This window comes from Candoia aspera, chromosome 6 (genome assembly GCF_035149785.1).
Source record: "Candoia aspera isolate rCanAsp1 chromosome 6, rCanAsp1.hap2, whole genome shotgun sequence".
Lineage (NCBI taxonomy): Eukaryota > Metazoa > Chordata > Lepidosauria > Squamata > Boidae > Candoia > Candoia aspera.
In genome coordinates, this window is record NC_086158.1 from 50,814,388 (window position 1) to 50,835,997 (window position 21,610).

Consider the following 21,610-nt stretch of genomic DNA (forward strand, 5'->3'; position numbering starts at 1 on the left):
ACTGGCCCAAGGTCACCCAGCTGGCTTTCATGCCTAAAGTGGGACTAGAAGTCTCAGTCTTTGTTTTGTGTTTTTGTATGTGTGTTTTGTTTCGTGTTTGGGTTGTGTGAACCAGCCCTGATTTGATTCATCATGGAAATTAAAGGAGTGCATGACAATTGAAAAAAAGATCCTCGTGTGGCACAGAGTGGTAGGTGGCAGTATTGCAACTGAAAACTCTCCCTGTGACCTAAGTTTGATCCCAGCAGAAGCTGGATTCTCGGGCAGCTGGCTCAGGTCGACTCAGCCTTCCATCCTCCCAAGGTTGGTAAAATGAGCACCCAGCTTGCTGAGGAAGGTGACGACTGGGGAAGGCAATGGCAAACCACCCTGCTATAGTCTGCCAAGAAAACGCTGCGAAAGCGGTGTCCCCCCAAAGGGTCAGACATGACTCGGTACTTGCACAAGGGACCTTTCACCTTTTTTTTTTTTCATGAGAATTAAGGGCAAACCAATTCAATTTAAGCCACTATGGGCTTGTCCAAATTGCCTGGTTTCCTGTTGCCAGAACTGGCAGGTAATATTTCTGAAGGGCACAATCAGTATACTCCAAAGTACACTTTTTGATACAATGACACCCTGAATTTTTCTATATTTTTCAGTTTGCTGATGGTTCATTTTACTGGATACCTTCATGGGTATTTATTTATTTGTAGGTATGTATGTGTGTATATATATACACACATACATACACACACACACATACACACATACATACATACACGCACACATACATACACACGCACACACACTCACACATACTCACATATAAAAATATAAATATACATATACATATACATACATACATACATACATATATTTCAAATATTCTAATTGCAGGATAGGGTAAGGACAGCACAGCAGTGTCCAAGTTGTTTAGGAAAGAGTCTCTATTGGTTGCACTAATGCAACAATTGCCCTACCTGATTTTAAAATGAAAATTTTTAAACACTGATTTTTCCACTAGGTTTTTGGGCATGCAACCTGATGTTACAGTGTAAAATGACAATTGACTTGTACTTGTGGAGAGCTGTGGCTCTGCTGCCTCTGATCACTGTTTCGAATAGGGAGGAGGCACAAAGGCTCGCAGAGCCAGCTGGCAAACATGGCTGGGAAGGACACTCTTACTGGGTGTGGTAGAGTGGCACTCTGGGTGGAGAATGTCATCTTTTTGGGCAGGACTCAGAAGAGTGCCCATTATGTGGTGTCAAAACTTTCCTGTTTCTGTGTGGCAGGAGGGATGGTATAGTTGATTTTATCATGCAGAATTTAAAAGTAAGTTTTTATCCAAGAGTACATACTGGATTGATCACCCTTGAGCTTATATTCAAAGTACTGAGAGCTGAGTTGTCAGTTGTGTGGGCAGGGCCAATGCAGAAGTGTTTCACTTCATTAGCCCTAGAGAGTAAAGTAACTTGCGGTTGGCTACACTGAAGAAGCTCAGAGCTGAAAAGTGAATAAAGCTGAAAGCTCTGAGAGGCAGAGAGTTTAATAAGATGATAAAGTTCATTACCAGTATCAGTATCAGCTCATGTCACCTCTCAGGCCCCTTCAGCATTCTCTCTTTATAGAAGGGAAGTCATAATATTATGTATTGTTTGTAGCCATCACTGAAATGGAAAAAGGTATCAAAGTTGCAAAGCACTCTGAAGGAGTGAAGTGCTTTAGAGCCAACTAATTTGATTTGAAGCATGTCAGCTTGCAGATTTGTTTCAATAGGGTGGTTCAGTCAAAATTTCATTGAACTGAAACATTCCCTTGAAACACTTTTTCCTTCAAGTCAGACTTGACCTCTAGCAAGTATATGAACTACAAGTTCATGCAGTTTTCTAGATAGCACTTGGTAAGAGGTTTCATGTCTGCTAAACTTCAAAATCTTTTTTCTATTGGTCATCAGAAAATAGTTTATCTAATGTGGTTAGAAGAAGTTGCACATTCATAGCATTTTATGTTTCCCCTGCTATTTCCCTGCTATCTACAGGTGCCCAATCCATTAACCATTTTTTCAGGCACTCCTTTTCTATTTGCCCCTCCTCATTCAGTTCTGTCTTGGGATTGGATATTTTGGGTTGCCCCTTTCAGGCTTAACAGTGGTACCTAAAAGTTTCTGATCCCATGCACACACATGTAGCTTTGGATCATTTTCCTCAATAAATCAATGAACAAGTATAATGTTTTTGACTCATTTGTTTAATTGGGTTCTCTTTGTCTAGTTTTAGGACTTGTGTAAAGAACAGATTGCGTTTTTAAGTTATATTTTTGCAGAAATATTGAGAATTCAAAAGGATTCACAAACTTTTAAGCACTACTGTAGGTTAATTATAGTTCATCACTTCTTACCTCTTCCTTCAATGATGGGGGAGTGAAATGGCTTAATCCCTTGTCACTAAAATGTTATTGATACAGTTTTCATTCATTTTCATAGTGGTGAAAACTTTCTTACAGAATCTGATTCCCTCTCATAATATGCAAACAGTGCATATAATTTTCTGTACTTAGGTATCTTGGATAATTCTTATATCCAGAGATTCCAAGACTCATAGCTATGAATATTCTGTAGCATTTGTGCAGTCATGCATCTCTGTGCACAAAAATTGGTTCCCTACATTGCTCTACTTGGAACTCCTCATTAAATAGCTGAGTAAACATTCAAATTGTTCTTTTCTCTTTAGCCTGGTAAATTCAAGCTGTGTTTAATCATCCTATGGTACGAATTCTAGAGAATGTAACAGTTCAAAGTTATACGGATAGTCTTGGTTTTGTCTAAAAGAACCTATGTAATTATTACAAAATGTGTTAAATGCAAAAATATTTAACATGATTTGTATGTATGTGTACATATACATATACATATACATATAATATATATCCCCTTTTGCCTTTGATGATCATTTGAAAACAAATCCTTATTTTGAAGAGTGGTGTTAAGATTAGAATTTCTGAACTACAAAGTTTACAGTTATTCAGCTTCTAATGAGAAACTATTTTAAGGGGTTAACAGTAGGAGAGCTGATTCATTTCTAATTTTTAATAAATTTCAATCAGCAGTTACTTAATTAGATTCAAACAGATGTCTAATTGTGGATGCTTAAAATGTTGATGTGTTTCATCAACATATTTTAAATGATTTTCAGATAGAATATTTGCCATTATTAACATACATCTTATTTCCTTTCTTTTTTGTTTTTCTTTACCTCCAAGGGAAAAGGAGAGAGCCTTCAGTAACATGGAACATGACTTCCCAGGACAGAAAACCAGAGTTCCACGCTTCACTGGAGGTGGCTTCCCACTTAGCAACCCACCTCCCAAAATTGTGGCATAACTATAGCATCATGACATAATGTCACATGTTGTGGCATCCCCTATAGAACTACAGTATTGCTTTTTCATAGATAATAGTCCCTTTTGGAAGATGGGCAGTGATAAATTTGATTAATAATAATAATATTATTACTTCCCAAAGATCACTGTGTTCTTTTCATAAAACTCTGGCACAGGCAAGTTGATATGAATTGGATTCTACTCATAAGAATTCCACATCTTACTCTATAGATATCAATGGAGTATATTGTTTTTTAAAATAACAACAGCAACACAATCTTATATTGCATTTTTAAAAACATGCTTGACTGGAAGTTAGTTCTCTTGAAGACAGTGCATCCAAAAAAATACATTGAGGGTTGGATGTCATACATGTAATTGTTTTAAAGATGAGCAGCTATATTGTTTCAGTCTACCTCTTCCTGAATATACATCCTAAAATCCTGGAAAAATATTTACATTACTAATATCTTAAGACAATATAAAATTGACATTTTGTCATCTTAATACAACAGCATTAAGTTATAGCAGTGTACAGTCATGTGTAACATGCAATAACAAAACCTATTAGGGAGATAGGAATGTGTGAGAAAACTTGAAGAAACACTAATGAATCTAATGGTTTTTTACACTGGATACCAAGTATGTTGGTAGCATCTTTGAATTTTTTTTAGACTCAATTTGGGAACATGCCTGTTTAATTACCTCTTAAGTATAAAATGTGGAGACTAACTATAACCAACCTTACACTTTTATTCCTTTTAAAAGTAGCAACATTTAAAAATTGTTTAGGCATGAAACTATGTATGACTTTATACACCTAAACTTCCTTCCTCATGAGACTTTATCATTCAGTAGAAAGCCATATGATGGAATCACTGTATGAGGTGCTGAAATGTGAGTTAAAATAAACTGCTTTGAATGTGGCTTTGTGGTGGAATGCTTCCTCTTGCCTCAGGGATGAAAAACAAATCCAAAGAGAAATTCTGGTAAATACTTAATTTTTCTTTTAAAAAAACAATCTTTTGGAAAGGTCATTGCTTTGGTGGAATACAGAGTTAAATGTTAAAACTAGTGTGGAAAAATATTAATGTGCTTTATTCATAGAAAGCAAATGAAATAATGATTAATCAACTTGCTTTAATGTTAGACATTAGACTAGTTAGTAATAGTTCTAAAATAATAATTATTAGACTCTCCAAATTATGCATCTTATTTCCCAAAGGGTATTAGATATCCTTGGGTATCTAAGGCTTTTGATACATTTATTTATAATTATAACAATCTACTTTGCATACTTACTACCGTATAAGCAAAAGATGAGCCAGAGAATTCCTGTACCCTGTTTCTAGGGATTAACAGCTTCAGAAGAAAATATTCTCAATGCACAAGATTTGCATTGGCCCCCTTAATTAGATTTGGCCCCATTAATCTGAATGAAGTCATTGGGATTCAGATTTCACTTTTGAAGTGTCTAAATTGTATACCGATGGAATGAAATTGTCCAATATTGCTTTCAAGAATCTTGCTTACAGGTGTTTCTGGAAGAAGGTAAGTTAGTATCTTTCCTAGTAAGCTTGGTCTGGATTACTGGTGGGGGACAAGATAAAGGAGGAGGTGCACTATTAATGAGGAATTTATTCAGTTTGATCTAGAATGAAAAAATGTAAAAAAATGTAATCAACTTTATAATGCTAAAGTGAGTGGCCATTCACATTGTCTAAGCAGTTGTGCAACAATAATAATTGTCAAATAAATGGCATAGCAGAAACTTCAGTGTAACTTGACATGTTCATCCTATCTTTTTGCCCTTATGATTAAGAAATAGTGCATTTTAGTTATTTTTCATCTCTTTATAATCTGCTGACAAGTAGATCTACTGTGAGGATGTTCACTTTTTAAAGTCATCATCTTATAAACCAAGAATCAAGTCATTTTTTTCTTTGTTTTACTACATTTGACTTTAATGATATTTTATCAGTAAATTGTAAAATGTGCTCTCATGGGAAGAATATGCTAAGATTTATGATTACATGATGACACAACAATGTAAATCCTAATAATGACTAATAATTTACCTTGGCATAAGTTTGTGTAGGCAAGATAAAATCTCATGCCACAGTAAATGTTTTCTTAAAGATCACAAGATTCTTTATTGCTTGCTACAATATACTGTGGCATTTATCCCTCAACTTAGCTTATATAAACTTTCTTCTTCAGAGTTTTGACATTTAGGAAAGGGGGTGGGATAGTCAAATGAAAATGGTGCTTGGTTATACTATAGAGTCATGGGAAGGGTACTAAAGCCTCCATATTTTGTCTTACCCTATAAGGATTAGACAGAACACTTTTTAAAAGACATATTTTCCTAGCATTTTGACTTGAATGCAACAGTTTTGTTGTCACCTAGTTATTTTAAATAAGTTTTTAAAATCTACTTTTTCTTGTCGGATGGGTTATTTCACTAATGTGGTCAATTAAAATGTGTATATAGATTTAAATTATACTATGCAAATTATGGCTTAATTTCCTTTCAGAAAGTAGATTTCAAAACACTCTGGAAGATTTCAGCCAGCAAGTTTGTTACAGCAGTTTCTTTAGATGGCAGTTCCGTATTCATCTAATTGCATCATTTTTGTCCCTACCATTTTTGCTTTGAGGTCGGTTTATATACTTTAAATGAGGTAAAATCAAGATAGTGATACATATGCATTGCTCATCACTTGAAGAATTCTGTTCACTTGTTTTTCCTGCAGCAGCTGAAGTCTGATTTGTAGGATACTATTTAGAATTTGATTAACAGATCTATAAAATGAAATGTTAGACTTGAGCTTTTTTTTTTCTTTTAGGAATGTCCCACCAGCTCTAACAGTTAGTCCTTTAGGAGTCCATTTAATTTAATTTAGTATGACTTTTAGAAAGACTAGCTTTAAAAAAGACGGAAATCACAAGATTGAAATGCCAGTTTAGGAGGCTTTATTTAAATTCTTTGGTAGAATTACTGCTAAGAAGCCTGTAAATTGCCAAACAATAATCTGATTAGAAGATATTGGCATCTGAAGTTCAAACTCTGTGGCAATAGAGTTGAAAAAAAAAAGCGTTGTGCCATAGATTGACACTTAACATTTCATTAACAAGGTAGGTTTAATGTGTGAAGAGACAGCCAACACTGGATTAATTCCCTCTATGAACCAGGAAGCCAGGGATTTTTTGTATATAAGCCTGTTAGTGGTGGAATCCAGTTGGTCCATCTCCTATTACAAAAATCTTAGTCTCTTTCTTCTTAGGTTTTACTCCAAACTGCTTTCCCCCCCACTAATCTTCTTCTGAGACATATTTTTGTTTTGTGCTTCTTTGTGCTCTTTGATTTATTTGAAAGCATTCTCTCTTTCTTTGAGTGTGTCAGTGCACTGCATGTACCTCCTAGTTGGTGAGAACAACAGTACATTTATCTGCAAAGTAGTGTTTAGTTCAGAGATCCAAGCTTGCACTGAATAGCAAGAGCATGCTTGGGGTGAAATTGGGCTTTGATTGCACTTATAGCATACTGGCCAAAATGTGCTAAAACTGACTGTGGGCATCTCCTTTAAAACAGTTCGCAAGGCATATTCATGCTATGGTTAGTAGGACATGAAGATGAGCCCTCAATAAAGATTGAAACAAATGTATGAAGGAACAAAGAATTGATTTAATAGTTGGATGGCACTGATGTGATCCTCAAAAAGAGAGAGATGGGTTTAAAAAACAAAAAGCAGTGGATCAATTGGTGTATGAGTATGGTTCAGGCAAGGATGATTTGCAAGTATACAGTAGAAGGGTATGCAAAGGTAAAGTGAATGATGCTGGTGTATATTCATTTCAATTAGAATTCCTTCTCTTTTCTCTCCTGACCTTGGTTTCTTTGGCTTACTACTTCTTACTGTTTTTATGTGATTTGCATAATGTTATTTACCCTGGAATTAGAATAACTTGATGGGTATGTAAGTATGCTATATTCTTTCTTGGTTTTTGCTCAGACCTGACAAGAAAATGAACTGCTTCCTGATTCTACAAACTAAAAGAAAGAAAAAAGCCAACCAGGAAGCCTTGACTTTTCTCAAATGTTTAAAGTTAGACTTTCTTCCATCTGCTCCAACCTCCCAAATCTTTAAAAGTCAAGTTTTTTTGCTAGTGAACTGCATTTTCCTCTTACTTACATTCTGATTTTTACCCATCATTTATTTTAGAAGATCAAATTATGGTGATTTTAGAAATTCTAATCAGGCTGACACCTTTTACAACAACGACAAAAATGAAACTAGCAGTAATTAGTATTTAACAGAGTGGCTTTTTGTTTTTAATTTAAACTTAAAAAAACTTTGGGCGGGGGGCTTTGAGTCAGTGTTGACTCCTGGGGACTGCCTGGACAAGTCCCTGCAGTTTTCTTGGCCAGGTTTTTTGGAAGTGCTTTGCCCTTGCCTGCTTCCTAGGGCTGAGAGAGAGTGGCTGGCCCAAGGTTACCCAGCTGGCTTCATGCCTAAGGGGGGACTAGGACTCACTACACCGAACAAAACATTACAATTAAGAAAAAATTAACTATGATTGGGAGAGTGGAAGGCAAAAGGAAGAGGGGCCGACCAAGGGCAAGGTGGATGGATGATATTCTAGAGGTGACGGACTCGTCCCTGGGGGAGCTGGGGGTGTTGACGACCGACAGGAAGCTCTGGCGTGCGCTGGTCCATGAAGTCACGAAGAGTCGGAAGCGACTAAACGAATAAACAACAACATTATATAAAAATTAAGTAGCAATACAATAATAAAGCTATAGTAAGTAAGTGCACCCCATGTAAAGTTTTTGATTTTTTAACATATGTGGACATATCAATATTTTATCTTCATTCAAACAGTGTATAAAGATAAAGGTAATGCAACTGAACAAAAAAAACTATGAAAAATCGACTTTGCAATCATTTATTCAACAAAAAATTAATAGATATGTCATTTCCTTCTGTGGGAAAAATAAGTACCCTCTTGACTCTGATACCTGGTATTGCCCCTTTTGGTAGAAACAACTTCAATAAGACTTTTCTTATAACTGTCTACCAGCCTCTGGTATTGACTGGGAGGAATTTTTTTCTACTCCTCCATGCAGAATTTTTGCAACTGTGCAATGTTTCAGGGGTTTCTTGAATGCACAGTCGATATCATATCACCCCACAGCATCTCGATGGGATTAATATCCAGGCTTTATCATTTTACCATTCCAGAACCCCTCATTGCTTGCTTGCTTGCTTGCTTGCTTGCTTGCTTGCTTGCCTGCCTGCCTGCCTGCCTGCCTGCCTTCTGTAACGGTTGCCTACTCCCAAATACTCAGTCTCACAAGCTCGGGCTTAAAGATAACTGATTTATTAAAGGAATAGTATACAAATACAGAGAAAGCTGAGAATGAGCAAAAGCGCGCCAAATACAAACTTAAAAGCCTTGCCTGTGAGCAAGTTCCGCCCCATCCCTCGTCAGGACGCTCCCCCTCCCAGGTGCTAGAAGCCGTTAGACGCGCCTGGGAAAGTAACCTTGAGCAGGAGCGCAAACCCAAACATACATTCCAAGCCCTCAAAACAACGGAGGGTGAAGGAATGGAAAAACCCCGGGTGAAGGAACACGGAACAGAAGAGGACATGTGAAACGTTACAATGTTAACAGCACATTGAAATGAGAACATGACATATTGCCCCCTTAAAAAAAAAACTATGGAGCAGGTTTGTCAGGGTAGGCAGAGTGGAATTGAGCCACGAGTCGAGAGGAAAGGACATCTGAAGCTGCAACCCATTCAGGATGAGGGAAATGTTTCCAGCGAACGAGGTATTGTAATGTGGAGCGCTGGCGTCGGGAGTCGAGGATGGATGTTACCTTGAAGTGTTGCTGGTTGTCAATCATGAGTGGAGGTGGTGGAATGGGTTGTGGATGCCAGCGGTCCGACGACAGACAGGGTTTGAGTAAACTACAATGGAAAACAGGATGTAAACGTTTAAGGTTGTGAGGTAAATCAAGTTTAAACGTAACAGGGTTGAGTTGAGCAATAATTGGAAAAGGTCCGACAAATTTAGGGCCAAGTTTCTTAGAGGGCTGTGGGGACTTGATAAACTTAGTGGATAAGTAGACTTTATCCCCGACAGCAAAGGATGGTTCTGGAGAACGCTTTGCATCGGCATGGCGTTTATAGGTAGCCTGGGCATGGAGGAGAGCCAGTTGAATATTCGACCATGAGTCTTGTAGAGAGTCCGCCCAGTCAGTAAGGGAGGCTGGTAGCGGTTGAGGGTGAGGAAGTTCAGGAATAGGAACAAACTCACGTCCAAAAACTGTTTTAAAAGGAACTTGACCAGTGGTTTGATGAACGGCATTGTTGTAAGCGACCTCAGCAAATGGGAGTAAGTCGACCCAATTGTCTTGTTGGTAGTTAACAAAAGCTCTGAGGTATTGTTCCAGTGTGGAATTAACCGCCTCTGTAGATCCGTCCGTTTCCGGATGCCAAGCGGTGGAAAGTGACTGCTTTGTACCCAAAAGTTTTAAAAATGCCCGCCAGAATTGTGACGTAAATTGTGTGCCTCTGTCACTCACCAAACGGGCGGGGATACCGTGGAGGCGGTACACGTGGGTGAGGAAGAGGCGTGCCAGCTGTTGTGCGGTGGGGATAGACGCGCATGGGATAAAGTGGGCTTGTTTGGAGAAAAAGTCTTTGACCACCCAAATGACAGTTTTGCGTTGACTAGGGGGTAGATCAACGATAAAGTCCATGGAAATGTCCTGCCAAGGGACAGAGGGGGTGGCAACGGGTTGAAGGAGACCTTGGGGTTTGCCCGGTTTGCGCTTTATCGCCGCACATACAGGGCACGCAGTCACATATGCCTTTAGGTCTTTGAGTAAAGTTGGCCACCAGAATTGCCGGCGCACAAGGTGCAAAGTTTTTACGTAGCCAAAATGTCCAGCCAGCTTGTCATCGTGGCAGCGCTGGAGTATGGTTTTTCTCATAGCATCGGGTACATAAAGGCGATCGTTGCGCCAGGCAAGATCGTTGGTGAAAGTTAAAATGTGTTTATTGATTTGCAACCAAGTATCTGTTTTAAGGTGGGAAAGCAACTGTTGTTGCAAATCGGAGGGAATTGACAAATGCGGCGAGCGGCTGGAAGGCAGCACGGCTGGAGGTTGCAGTGATTGCGCTCGGGTCTGGCTGCGAGTCACTGCTGCCAAACTTAATTGTTTGTCGGTCCAGACGGTGCCTTGGACCGTTGGCCCTGGGCCAGCATCTTGGGGTCTGCGGGAGAGTGCATCAGCTAAAAAGTTTTTCTTGCCTGGTATAAATTTAAGGGTGAAGTCGAAGCGGCTGAAAAACTCAGCCCAGCGCAGCTGTTTGGGACTGAGTTTTCGACTGGTGCTTAGAGCTTCCAGATTTTTATGGTCGGTCCAGACTTCAAAAGGGCTTGAAGTGCCTTCCAATAGGTGTCGCCATGTTTCTAAAGCCGTTTTTACAGCAAAAGCCTCTTTTTCCCAAACGTGCCATCTTCTCTCCGTTTCAGTGAATTTGCGAGAGAGGTAGGCACAGGGTTTTAAGGCGCCAGATTGGTCAGATTGTAACAAAATTGCTCCTATGGAGAAATCAGAAGCATCAACTTGTACAACAAAGGGTTTAGAGGGGTTAGGATGCTGTAAAATTGGTTCTGTGGTAAATATTTGTTTGAGCGCTTCGAACGCTTGCTGACAGGCAGGAGTCCATTTAAGGAGCGCGCCTGGGTTCTTTGAACGTCGCGTATCCCCCTGTCCTTTAGTTTTTAACAGTTCAGTAAGGGGGAGGGCGATTTCAGCGAAATTTTGAGCGAATGCCCGATAGAAATTGGCGAATCCAAGGAAACTTTGTAATTGTCTCCTGGTACGGGGAGGCTCCCATGCCACAATAGCCTCTACTTTTGCAGGGTCCATTTCAATGCCCTGAGATGAAATTCGATAGCCTAGGTAATCAATTTGTGACTGATGAAATGCACATTTTGACAGTTTAGCGTACAACTCTGCTTTTTTCAATTTAGCCAGTACCTGACGCACCAAGTGGATATGTTCTGACATGGTTTCAGTATAAATCAATACATCATCCAAATATACCAGTACCCCCTTAAATAGGTGGTCATGCAAGACCTCATTGATTAGTTGCATAAAAACCCCAGGTGCTCCGGATAAACCAAATGGTAAAACTTTGTATTGGAAAGCCCCAAGAGGACAGTTAAATGCTGTTTTCCACTCATCCCCTTCCCTTATGCGAATACGAAAATAAGCTTCTCTCAAATCCAGTTTCGAGAAAATTTTGCCTCTGGACAGATGTGATAACATATCTTTGATCAGGGGCAAAGGATATTTATTTAATATTGAGACCGCATTGAGCCTGCGGAAATCGGTACAAAGTCTTAATGACCCATCCTTTTTTGGTCTGAATAGGACAGGAGCTCCCACCGGGGAATTAGCCGGCTCAATGAAACCCCTAGCCAGGTTTTTGTCAATGAACTCCCTTAGCGTAGTTAGCTCTTTGGGAGACATGGGGTATATTTTTGGGTGAGGTAATTTTACATTTGGTAAAAACTCAATGGCACAGTCTGTTTTTCGGTGGGGTGGCAAGCGATCCGCTTCCTTTTCCCCAAATACCTCAGCAAAATCCTGATACTGATTGGGTAGTCCCTCAAGAGGTTGAAGCGTTTGCACATTAGTATATGCTACCCCTCCACCCTCCATGTCTTCCAGTAGGTCCTTTTCGGGTACTTTGTAAAATCCATCTGCAAAAGTCACAGTTCTATGCAGCCAGTTGATAAAAGGGTTCTGCTGTACAAACCAAGGCATCCCCAAGATTACCAGAGGACCCCCCACTGGAGCTACCACAAATGGCAGCTTTTCTTGGTGGGAGCCCATCTGCAGGGCGACTAGTCCCGTGGAATGATTGACTGCTTTCCCTCCCGCCATAGTTCCATCCAATTGGGTGAAAATCATAGGTCTTGGTAAAGGGAACGTGGGCAGTTCCAGAGCCGCTACGACATCAGGGTGCATAAGGGAACGGGAGCAACCCGAGTCTAGCATGGCCCACACTTCCACAGTTTTGGTTTTTGAGCTCAGTTTAACTTTAACAGTCAGTGTGGGGAAATTTCCACTCACCGAATCGTGGTTATGCCCGGTTTCTTCCACCTGCCCTAGGGCGCTCTTCAGGGCAGGTGGTAGGCTTTTCCCGCCGGCTGCTCGAATTGCAACTCTTCTTCCTCTTCTCCGAAGGGTAGTTCTGGGGGGTCCAGTTCCGCGACGGCTGCTTTCAGTTTCCGCGGTGGAGCAGGAGCAGGCGACTTTACCGTAGGTTTCGTCTGTCGTTCCTCTGGACGGCGTCTCGGGCACGACGTGGCTCGATGCCCTTCTTTCCCACATCTGATGCACTGACCCTTGGAGAACCGTCGCTCCCTCTCCTCTTCCCAGGTTTTCGGTTTGGGGCGGCTGGCAAATCCAGATGTGCGCGCTCCTCTAGCAAGACGCGTTTGTCTAAGCTCTTTGGTATGGGCATAGGTTTGTAGGGCATTTTCTGCGCTGCCCGCCAACTGAATCCACCCATATAGCGTTTTGGGATCATCTCTTCCTAGTGCCCATCGAAGGATTTCAGGTTCTAGCCCCTGTTTGAACAATTCAATTATTGTTGGCTCCGACCAGTCTTCCACCTTTCCTGCCAAAGCTTTAAATTCCAACGCATATTTGGCAACTGAGAGGGACCCTTGGTAGAGTTTCCGCAGGTCATTTTTAGCTGTTTCTTGAGCTAGGGGGTCTTCGAAATGCTGTTTAAGTGCCCACAAAAAGTCATCGAAGTCCTCTAACTCAGTTGCCTCAGCCTGGCATAGTTGCACATACCAATCTGCTGCCCTTCCTCTCAGCTTGTTGGCAATGAAATTGATCTTGCCATGTTCTGACCGAAAGTTCCGACCCCAATCTTCTATATAATGCTTGGCATTAGTGATAAAGAAGGAGAGCGTTGTGGGATCCCCATCGAATTTCACCCCAAATGGTGGGAAGGTTCTCGCCGGCTCAGCTGGCTGTGGCGGTGCCGCGAATGTCAGCGTACGCCGAGTCCCCATGGGTGGTCGATCCCTAGGAGGTCTTGCCTCTCGCTCCCCCCCTTGACGGGCTGATCGAGTCTTGCTTCTCCCCCGGGTTAATAGGGTACTGTGCCTGGGGTACTGTGACGGCTCTTCCTCCCAATCCTCCGGGGTGGGCTCTGCCTCTCTGGGTAGATCCTTAAGGATTGTCACTATTAAATCCATTTTATCCTCTAATGCCCTCATTCGGGCTGGAGTGACCGGCTCTTCCGGAGGTTGGTTGGTTACCACCACCCTCGGTGACAAGGGGACTTCGGGCTCCCAGGACAATTGTGGAGACCCCCTCCCCGGTGCTCTTTCCATAACAGTTCTATGTTCACTCCTGAGACTCTCCTGCATGGATATCAGCAGTTCGTCTAATTGGATATCTCTCAACTCCCGACGTGCTGCTCTTTGCGCTCTTGAGGTTAGCGCTGGCCGGATTCTGGCCGCCTCCCGTTCCTCCTCGCTTCCCTCACTTGCGCGAAGCTGAGGTTCTGTCATCGCTAGCGTTCCCTCTTATCCAACGATTGGATGGGGCTAGCGGAAAATGGATGAAATGATTCTCAGCTTTATGTAACGGTTGCCTACTCCCAAATACTCAGTCTCACAAGCTCGGGCTTAAAGATAACTGATTTATTAAAGGAATAGTATACAAATACAGAGAAAGCTGAGAATGAGCAAAAGCGCGCCAAATACAAACTTAAAAGCCTTGCCTGTGAGCAAGTTCCGCCCCATCCCTCGTCAGGACGCTCCCCCTCCCAGGTGCTAGAAGCCGTTAGACGCGCCTGGGAAAGTAACCTTGAGCAGGAGCGCAAACCCAAACATACATTCCAAGCCCTCAAAACAACGGAGGGTGAAGGAATGGAAAAACCCCGGGTGAAGGAACACGGAACAGAAGAGGACATGTGAAACGTTACAATGTTAACAGCACATTGAAATGAGAACATGACACCTTCCTTCCTTCCTTCCTTCCTTCCTTCCTTCCTTCCAGCCATTTCTTGGTGGATTTACTGGAATGTTTAGGGTCATTGTCATGTTGCAAGGTCCACTTTTGGTTGAGCTTCAATCTTCCAATAGATGGTCTCATATTATCCTCAATCATCCTCTGGAACAATGAAGAATTCATAATGGATTCTGTAATGGTGAGTTGCCCAGGCCCAGATGCAGAAAAGTAGCCCCATAACCATAACTGCTTTACAGCTGGTATCAGGTTCTTCTGGTGAAGTGCTGTCTTTGGTTTTCACCAAACATGTTTTCTGGTACTGTGGCCAAATATATCTTTGCCTTGTCTATTCAGAGCACATTGTTCCAGAAGTCCTAGTCATTGCCTAGGTGTTCATGAGTGAATTTTAGTCTTGCCTTGATGTTCTTTCTAGACAGCAAGGTTTCTTCCTGGCACATCTCCCAGATAGATCTAATTAGTGCCACTTCTTTCTAATGGTAGAGTCATGCACTTTGACATCAGTAGTGGTGAGAGCTACCTGTCAGTCATGTGATGAAATTCTGCGGTTCTTAGGGATTTATTTCAGCATCTCGCATTTTGTTCTTGGGCTGAACTTGTTGGGAAGGCCTGGCCTGGGCAAGTTGGCAGTTGTCTGAAATCTTTTCCATTTGTAGATGGTCTTCTGGACAGTGAAATGATTGCTGTCCAATTGTTTGGCAAACTTTTTAAATCTCTTCTCAGACTCATAGGCATCTACAACCTTTTTTCTGAAGGCCTCAGCAAGCAATTTTGATCTAGGCATGGTGATACATACACTTCAACAACAAAGAACAAATCATACTAAATGTCTGAAGTTTAAGTAAGACAGGTTCCTCCCAAATCCTCTCTAATGATATTCTAATAATTTGCACTTGGTCTGGTGCATCTGATTCTAATTTTAGGTTTTTGAGGTAGTGATAAATATAGGAGTATACTTACTTTTTCCACATGTAAAATTTGCATTTATGTTTATTTAAATTACACAATGGACTACAAAATGTAAATGGTACATGATATATATTATATTCCCTTTATCAATATTGTTGAAATGACGATGAAGTATCTGTATGTTGAAATATTTTGAAAAAGACAGAAATTTCAATTGAGTACTTACTTTTTCATAATGATTTTATTAAGGATTATAATATACATATAAAATTAATACAAACTACAAAAGAAAAACGTTAAAAGTTAAAAAATGAAAAATGAAAAAAAAATAAAGAAAAAGAAAAAGAAGTAACTTCCCTCTTCTTCTCAGCAAGTACATATAACTTTAACAACTTTGGGGGAGGTGGGCGGAAATAGAAATTTGAAAAATAAATAAATAAAAATAAACTTATCACCATCTCTTAAAATACAACAAACAATCTTTTTACTCCATATTTCACCTCATTCTCAAAAGACATACTGTATTTATAAATCATCATATGTCCTAATCAGCAAAAGTCCATTAAGGGTTGCCAGAAATAACCACATATCTATTATAAACAATCAATGAAAAACCCAGTAAAGGTTGATATCGGAAATGATACCATAACTATTTTAAACTTCAATAGAAAAATTTAAAATGTAACAAATAACCTCTTTCTGATACAACTTTTTATCATTAAAACAAAACCCTAAAACTTTATCTTCCCATCCTAAGCAGAAAGAAAATTAAAAATTACCAAAAATACAACTCTTATCTGTAATGCAAAACTTTAAAACATAATCTTCCAGTCCTAGTCAGAAAAGATTCATTGAAGATTACCAAAGATAACAACCTATCTATTTTAACCTTGGTCAAATAAGCCCACTTTATATTCTTTCTCCTTACTCCCAAAAATCTTGATCTTAAACCCCTGCAAATAATACTATAATAATTTGTTTTCATTTTCGTCTCTTTTCACAAAATCACAAATAACATTAACAAGTCCCTTTTGTAAATCCAGTATAAAAAGGTTACATAAGCCATTTTTTTGGTTTATTATTCACATGTCCTTTATTAAAACATCAGCCGGCTTCATTTGTAGGTTCAATTCACCCTGTTCTATATCCTTCTTATAGTCTGTCTTTTTCAATTCCACATTTAAGTCAATTTCATTCTTGTCCAGTGAAACTTGTTTCTCTTCCTTAACATCTTTCAATAATGGCATAAATCTTTGTAAGTATCTTCTGACTCATTTTTCACACATATCTCTTGATGTATCCATTATTTTATTTGCTTCTGATGCCCTCTAGTATCCAACCTTCAAAGACCCAACTTATCACATTGTATTTTTTCCCAAGGAATGTAAACATCCACAGTTTCCCATAGGAATTCCCATAATTAATTTTATAATTAATTTCCAACTTTTATTCCAAATCCCTCTGTACCCTTAGTCCATTTTTAATTTTCCAAATGCAACACTCTGCTCCTAATGTGACTTTCTCTTGCAATGAATGGATAATGGGATCTGCTAATGCAGTCAGTAGAATGACATATACACCCTAAAACAGGTTAAAGACAATACAGTATATTCCACACTAGGACTTATATAACTGTCCATCATCTTTTTTAGCAAGCCTTATTGGCCTGAAACATATTAAAATCTCACCATTATGACACTTTTATAGTGCAAAGTATGTTAATAATGAAATTCAGTGACCAGCAGATTCCAGATGGTATAGGCTTGAGGGAATAAAATGTATTTAACTTGTTGCTTAAATAAACACATTGCTGCTGCTTCTTCATTCATCTAGGCAGACAAATAAAATAGTATAAGCAAGAATGGAGTGTCACTGGCAAGTAATACAAAACAGAGACTGTTTCCACAGACAGATGGATTATAACTCCTGTAATTTTCTTTGTATCATCTTTTAAATGATATGTTATGAAGCTCAATTCAGAATGTGAATGGTGCAAGAGTAATAATGTGCTGGGCAGTGTTGTTTCTTTTTTAAAAGAACAATTTACAGTTTAGGAAATTTTCAGGCTTGAAGAAGAAGATAAACCTCACAAAACCAATTACATGAGTACTGAAAAAAAGACATAGTTCTAGGTGTAGAATGTCAGTGAGCTGTAAAGTGCAAAGATTGCTCATGGAAGCCTGTATACAAGTGGCTATATTGGAAATGTGTCTTTGGAGTATTTACAGGGATTGTTACACTCGCAGATGGATCCTCATGCTTTTGAATTATGACCAGTTTTCTTGCTTGCAAATTTGTTGAAGTATGTTTTGAAGATTATTTGGAGATGAAAGTATTATATTAAAGGTCCAGCCCCAATCACAATGAACTAAGTCTTTACTGAATTTAATTCTGGCTGAACACTTTTATGATAGTGGCTTTTCCAACTGGAAAAAATCTACAGCATTTTGAAACTTTACACCATTCCATAGCTTGCGAACCACATAGGAGAAGGTCCTCTCCTGCATTTCAGGTAGCCAAGCATCTGGCAATAGGGGCAGTTTCAAAAGGACCTCTTATGCTGACATAAGTAACTAGGCAAGCTCATAGTGGGAGAGGTGATCCCTCAAATAGGCTCTAAACTAGAGGCTAATGAACAAAGAAAAGAAATTCTGAGAGAAAGTATTCTGTATACAATTCCCAGGATTCTCCTTTAGAAATATATGTTCTTTAAACTCAGTACTTTCACTATTCCTAATTCTTTGCAGTAGGATTTTATTAGAATACTGATAGTTCTATTAGAGCCAATCTGGTGTAGAGAAATGATCCACTACAGTAGTTCAGATATAAAGGACTGTGTTATGTCTGGAACTTTCTATGCAAGCAGTCATTGTTGCTGACTCATTGGTGTATGCCAACCAAGATCACTAATATCTATTACCTGCATCAGTCATGGTTCTTAGCAGATCTGAAAAAATATAGCATTGAAGTACAGTAGGAAGCTGACTCTCATGAGTGCCACACTTCAATCTGTAATGAAGTGAAGCCAATTTTAAGTACAATTTGAATGACATTTGTTGTGTATACATGCACAATACATTTATAAGTCTGTTTCAGTATTGATGCCTTTTTTTCTTATGCACCCATTGCATAAGGTGATAAGACAATTCCACTATGCATAAGGAAGATGTCAGAATATAAACTGAAACATGTTGCTGATTCCAGCTACTGATGATGAATGGCATTGGCAAGCATTCTGTACTCTTTGCAAGCTGTTGAAAGAGAAATACTTCTCAGATTATTGTTTTTCTCCAGCCTATCTTCTATCCTATATAATTAAAATGCATACAGAGAGAGAGGGGGTGCCATGATGCAAACTTCTTATGTCTACATTTCTGTGGCTTTCAAATTGGATGAGGAGCAATTTTAGTTATGCCAAAACAGGTATATGGTGCCATGCTAATAATCAATGTTGGGAGGGAAGGCCAATCAAAAAATGTGTTTGTAGAGATTGACCTTTCTATAAACTGAAAAAGAATGAGTGGATGTTGTCAAAATGAAAATAGCAGAATGGCAGGATAGGGCAGCATATAAATTTTGCAGCTAATATGACCCTGTACAAACAGAGGCTATAGGCAGTTGATTGTGGTCACTCTTTGTCTGAGAGAAATAGTACTGGCCTGAAGGTTTACTAGTGCAGGGATATCACTGAAAATAGAGGAAGGGGAAGTAGTTCAAAAGGGGAGAAAATGACAATTTTGCAGAATGGATGACATTTTCTGCAAGATTTGGGGTTGCTTATCTTGTTGAGGCAATGGTAGGTTTTGAGGTTTTTTAAAAACAATTCTGTCTTTAAATTCTTGTTTAATTAGGCCCAGTATTTTTGCTCCCCCTGTGCATTCACACTCACCAAAACCCTGTAAGAACAGTAATACTTCATGACCCACAATAATTATCTGGGCATTTAGGATAGAAATGGCAGTTGTTAAGAACAGCTCAACTGTTGCTATTACTTGCAGTGTAATTCTTAAAAGAAAGCAAAAAAGGGTGTTTTCTTTTTACGAAACAAGAAAAAAAAGGTTGGTTAGGATATTAGATAACTATACTGAGTCATTAAAGAAAGTGAAATATTTAAATTAGAACTATCCACTGTTTATAACTCTACATGTGAGACTTCTGTTTATGGAAAGGAGTTTTAACAAAGATGTTATGCAGGATTGTGTACAGATCCCATTCCCAAGCCTTGTAGCTAGTCCAGCAATATACTAAAGTCAGTAATATCAAATGCCACTGATATATCAAGCAAGTGGTTAAGGTGTTGGCCTAGAAACCAGGAGACTGTGAGTTCTAGTCTCATTTTAGGCATGAAAAACCAGCTGGTTGCTTTGGGCTGTCACTCTCTCTCAGCCCAACTTATCTCATGGGGTTGTTGTGGGGAAAATAGGAGGAGGAAGGAGTTTTGGTATGTTTACCACCTTGAGTTGTATATGAAAAAAAAGATGGGATAAAAATCTAAAAAAAAAAAAGTTCAAGAGGGTTGCACTCAGCTTGTTCCAGTCTCATCAGAGGTTATCAAACAGTATGACTAATTCAATGAGTGTCCCATACCTTGGCCTGAATTCTGACTGATAAGGGTCCACATAATCTGCTTCCCCAGAGGTCTCTATAATTGCTAGCCTACCACCTTTTGTAAAAAAATGGAAGGTTGGGCAATGGATGGTAATAATCCAAAATAACTGAATGTAGAGATGGTTTTTTGAGAAGGGGGTACCCTAGCAAGGGTATTTACACCACTGCTCTCAATAAATACAAACACCTATTTTGCCATTTCTTTTTGCCATTTCTTTTCAAGGTAAGTAATATTATGCAAAGGGCAGAAAGAGCTCGGAATAATAAGCCAAAGAAATTAAAGGCATGAGAATGAAAATAACCTAAATATCCACCTTATGCCAACACTGTTTACGTCCATATACCTTTTGTTTTACCACACATGTCAATAATATTCTGGGCCTACTGCATTCAACTTCTGTGATTCTCATGATATAACCAACTTTCTCTTTTATATAAAAAATGGGCAGCCATTTTTACTGCTTTTGATTCATTCTTTCCCAACAGACCTCATAATTTCACCTACCTTTGTAACAGCATTTGCCTTAAATTTTTCCCATTGTTAGTAAACATTTTATCAAGATACAGAAATTCATCTACTTGATCTAGTGTTTTGCTATCTACGTATAGCTTGCACTCATTCATTCCATTTTCTCTGTCAACACAATTGCCTTGATCTGTGATCTGTTAATTTTCAGATCAATATTCCAAGTTGCATCACAGATCCAATGTTTTTGATATATTGATCAATTCTAAATTGTCAGTATATAATTCATTAACATATTTAACCCCATTCCTCTTATTATATTAACAAACGTATAAGTATTAAATGAAAACAGAACAATAGGATAAGCTCATATTCCCCTCCATCATTTTAAACTTCCAGCATAATAAGGACAATAGCCAACTTTTCTAAACATTCTCTGAAATATCCAGTGAACTTGTTCTTTAAGATGCTTAACTATTCTTGTGTGAATATGGGGTATTCCAACTCTTTATTCCAAAGTCCACACAAATAAATGACACCAGATTTAGTAATGCTCTTTAAACGTCTATAGGACAATATTTTAGAAGGTTGCTTGGTTGAAAAAATGGCAGAAATGTGTAAAAATACCCACCCTACTTTCTCTGAGCTTCCTATTTTTTTCCTGTGGTTTTTTTTTTTAATGTCCACTGGTATACAGTACCATTTCACTGTTCATCTTCCTATGTGAAGTAGAAGGGTTTCACTAATTAGCTCACAGGTTATTTGCAAGCTAAGGCTGAGATTTTCCCAGCTAAGATGGCTAGAAAAATGAAGAAGTATACAACTAGAATTTTTGGATTGGGGGATGTCCTAACAAGCAGGAACCATGCCGAGACGAGGAATAAGTCTCTAGTGTTTTATTACTGCTACATTAGACAGAAAATCTTAACAAACTGAAGAAGCGTGAGAAAACCCATACAGATAAATCCCAAAAGTCAAGGCGGGTCTGTTCTGTGTCTCTTTGAATGACAGCTCAAATTCTTGCTACTAAGCATGCATTTTCCCCCCTGGATAGGGACCCCCTCCTGCTCACCATCAGTGCTCATGACAGGGGCATTTGGTTGTGGTTCTGGAGACTGCATAAAGATGACAGTTCTGGGAATCCTTACATTCCTACATGTGTTGTTTATTTGAACGTCATTAAAT

The 21,610-nt window shown here is 39.2% G+C and overlaps 1 protein-coding gene across 1 annotated transcript in view; it reads left to right on the forward strand.

Annotated features, from left to right (window-relative positions):
• The window catches only part of CFAP58 (cilia and flagella associated protein 58), a 94,033-nt gene extending 90,672 nt beyond the window's left edge, over window positions 1–3,361 (forward strand). The window contains exon 18 of the mRNA XM_063307801.1: window positions 3,241–3,361. Within this exon, the coding sequence (XP_063163871.1) occupies window positions 3,241–3,361 (121 nt within the window). The remainder of the gene's footprint in view (window positions 1–3,240) is intronic.
• The last annotated feature ends 18,249 nt before the right edge of the window (window positions 3,362–21,610 follow it).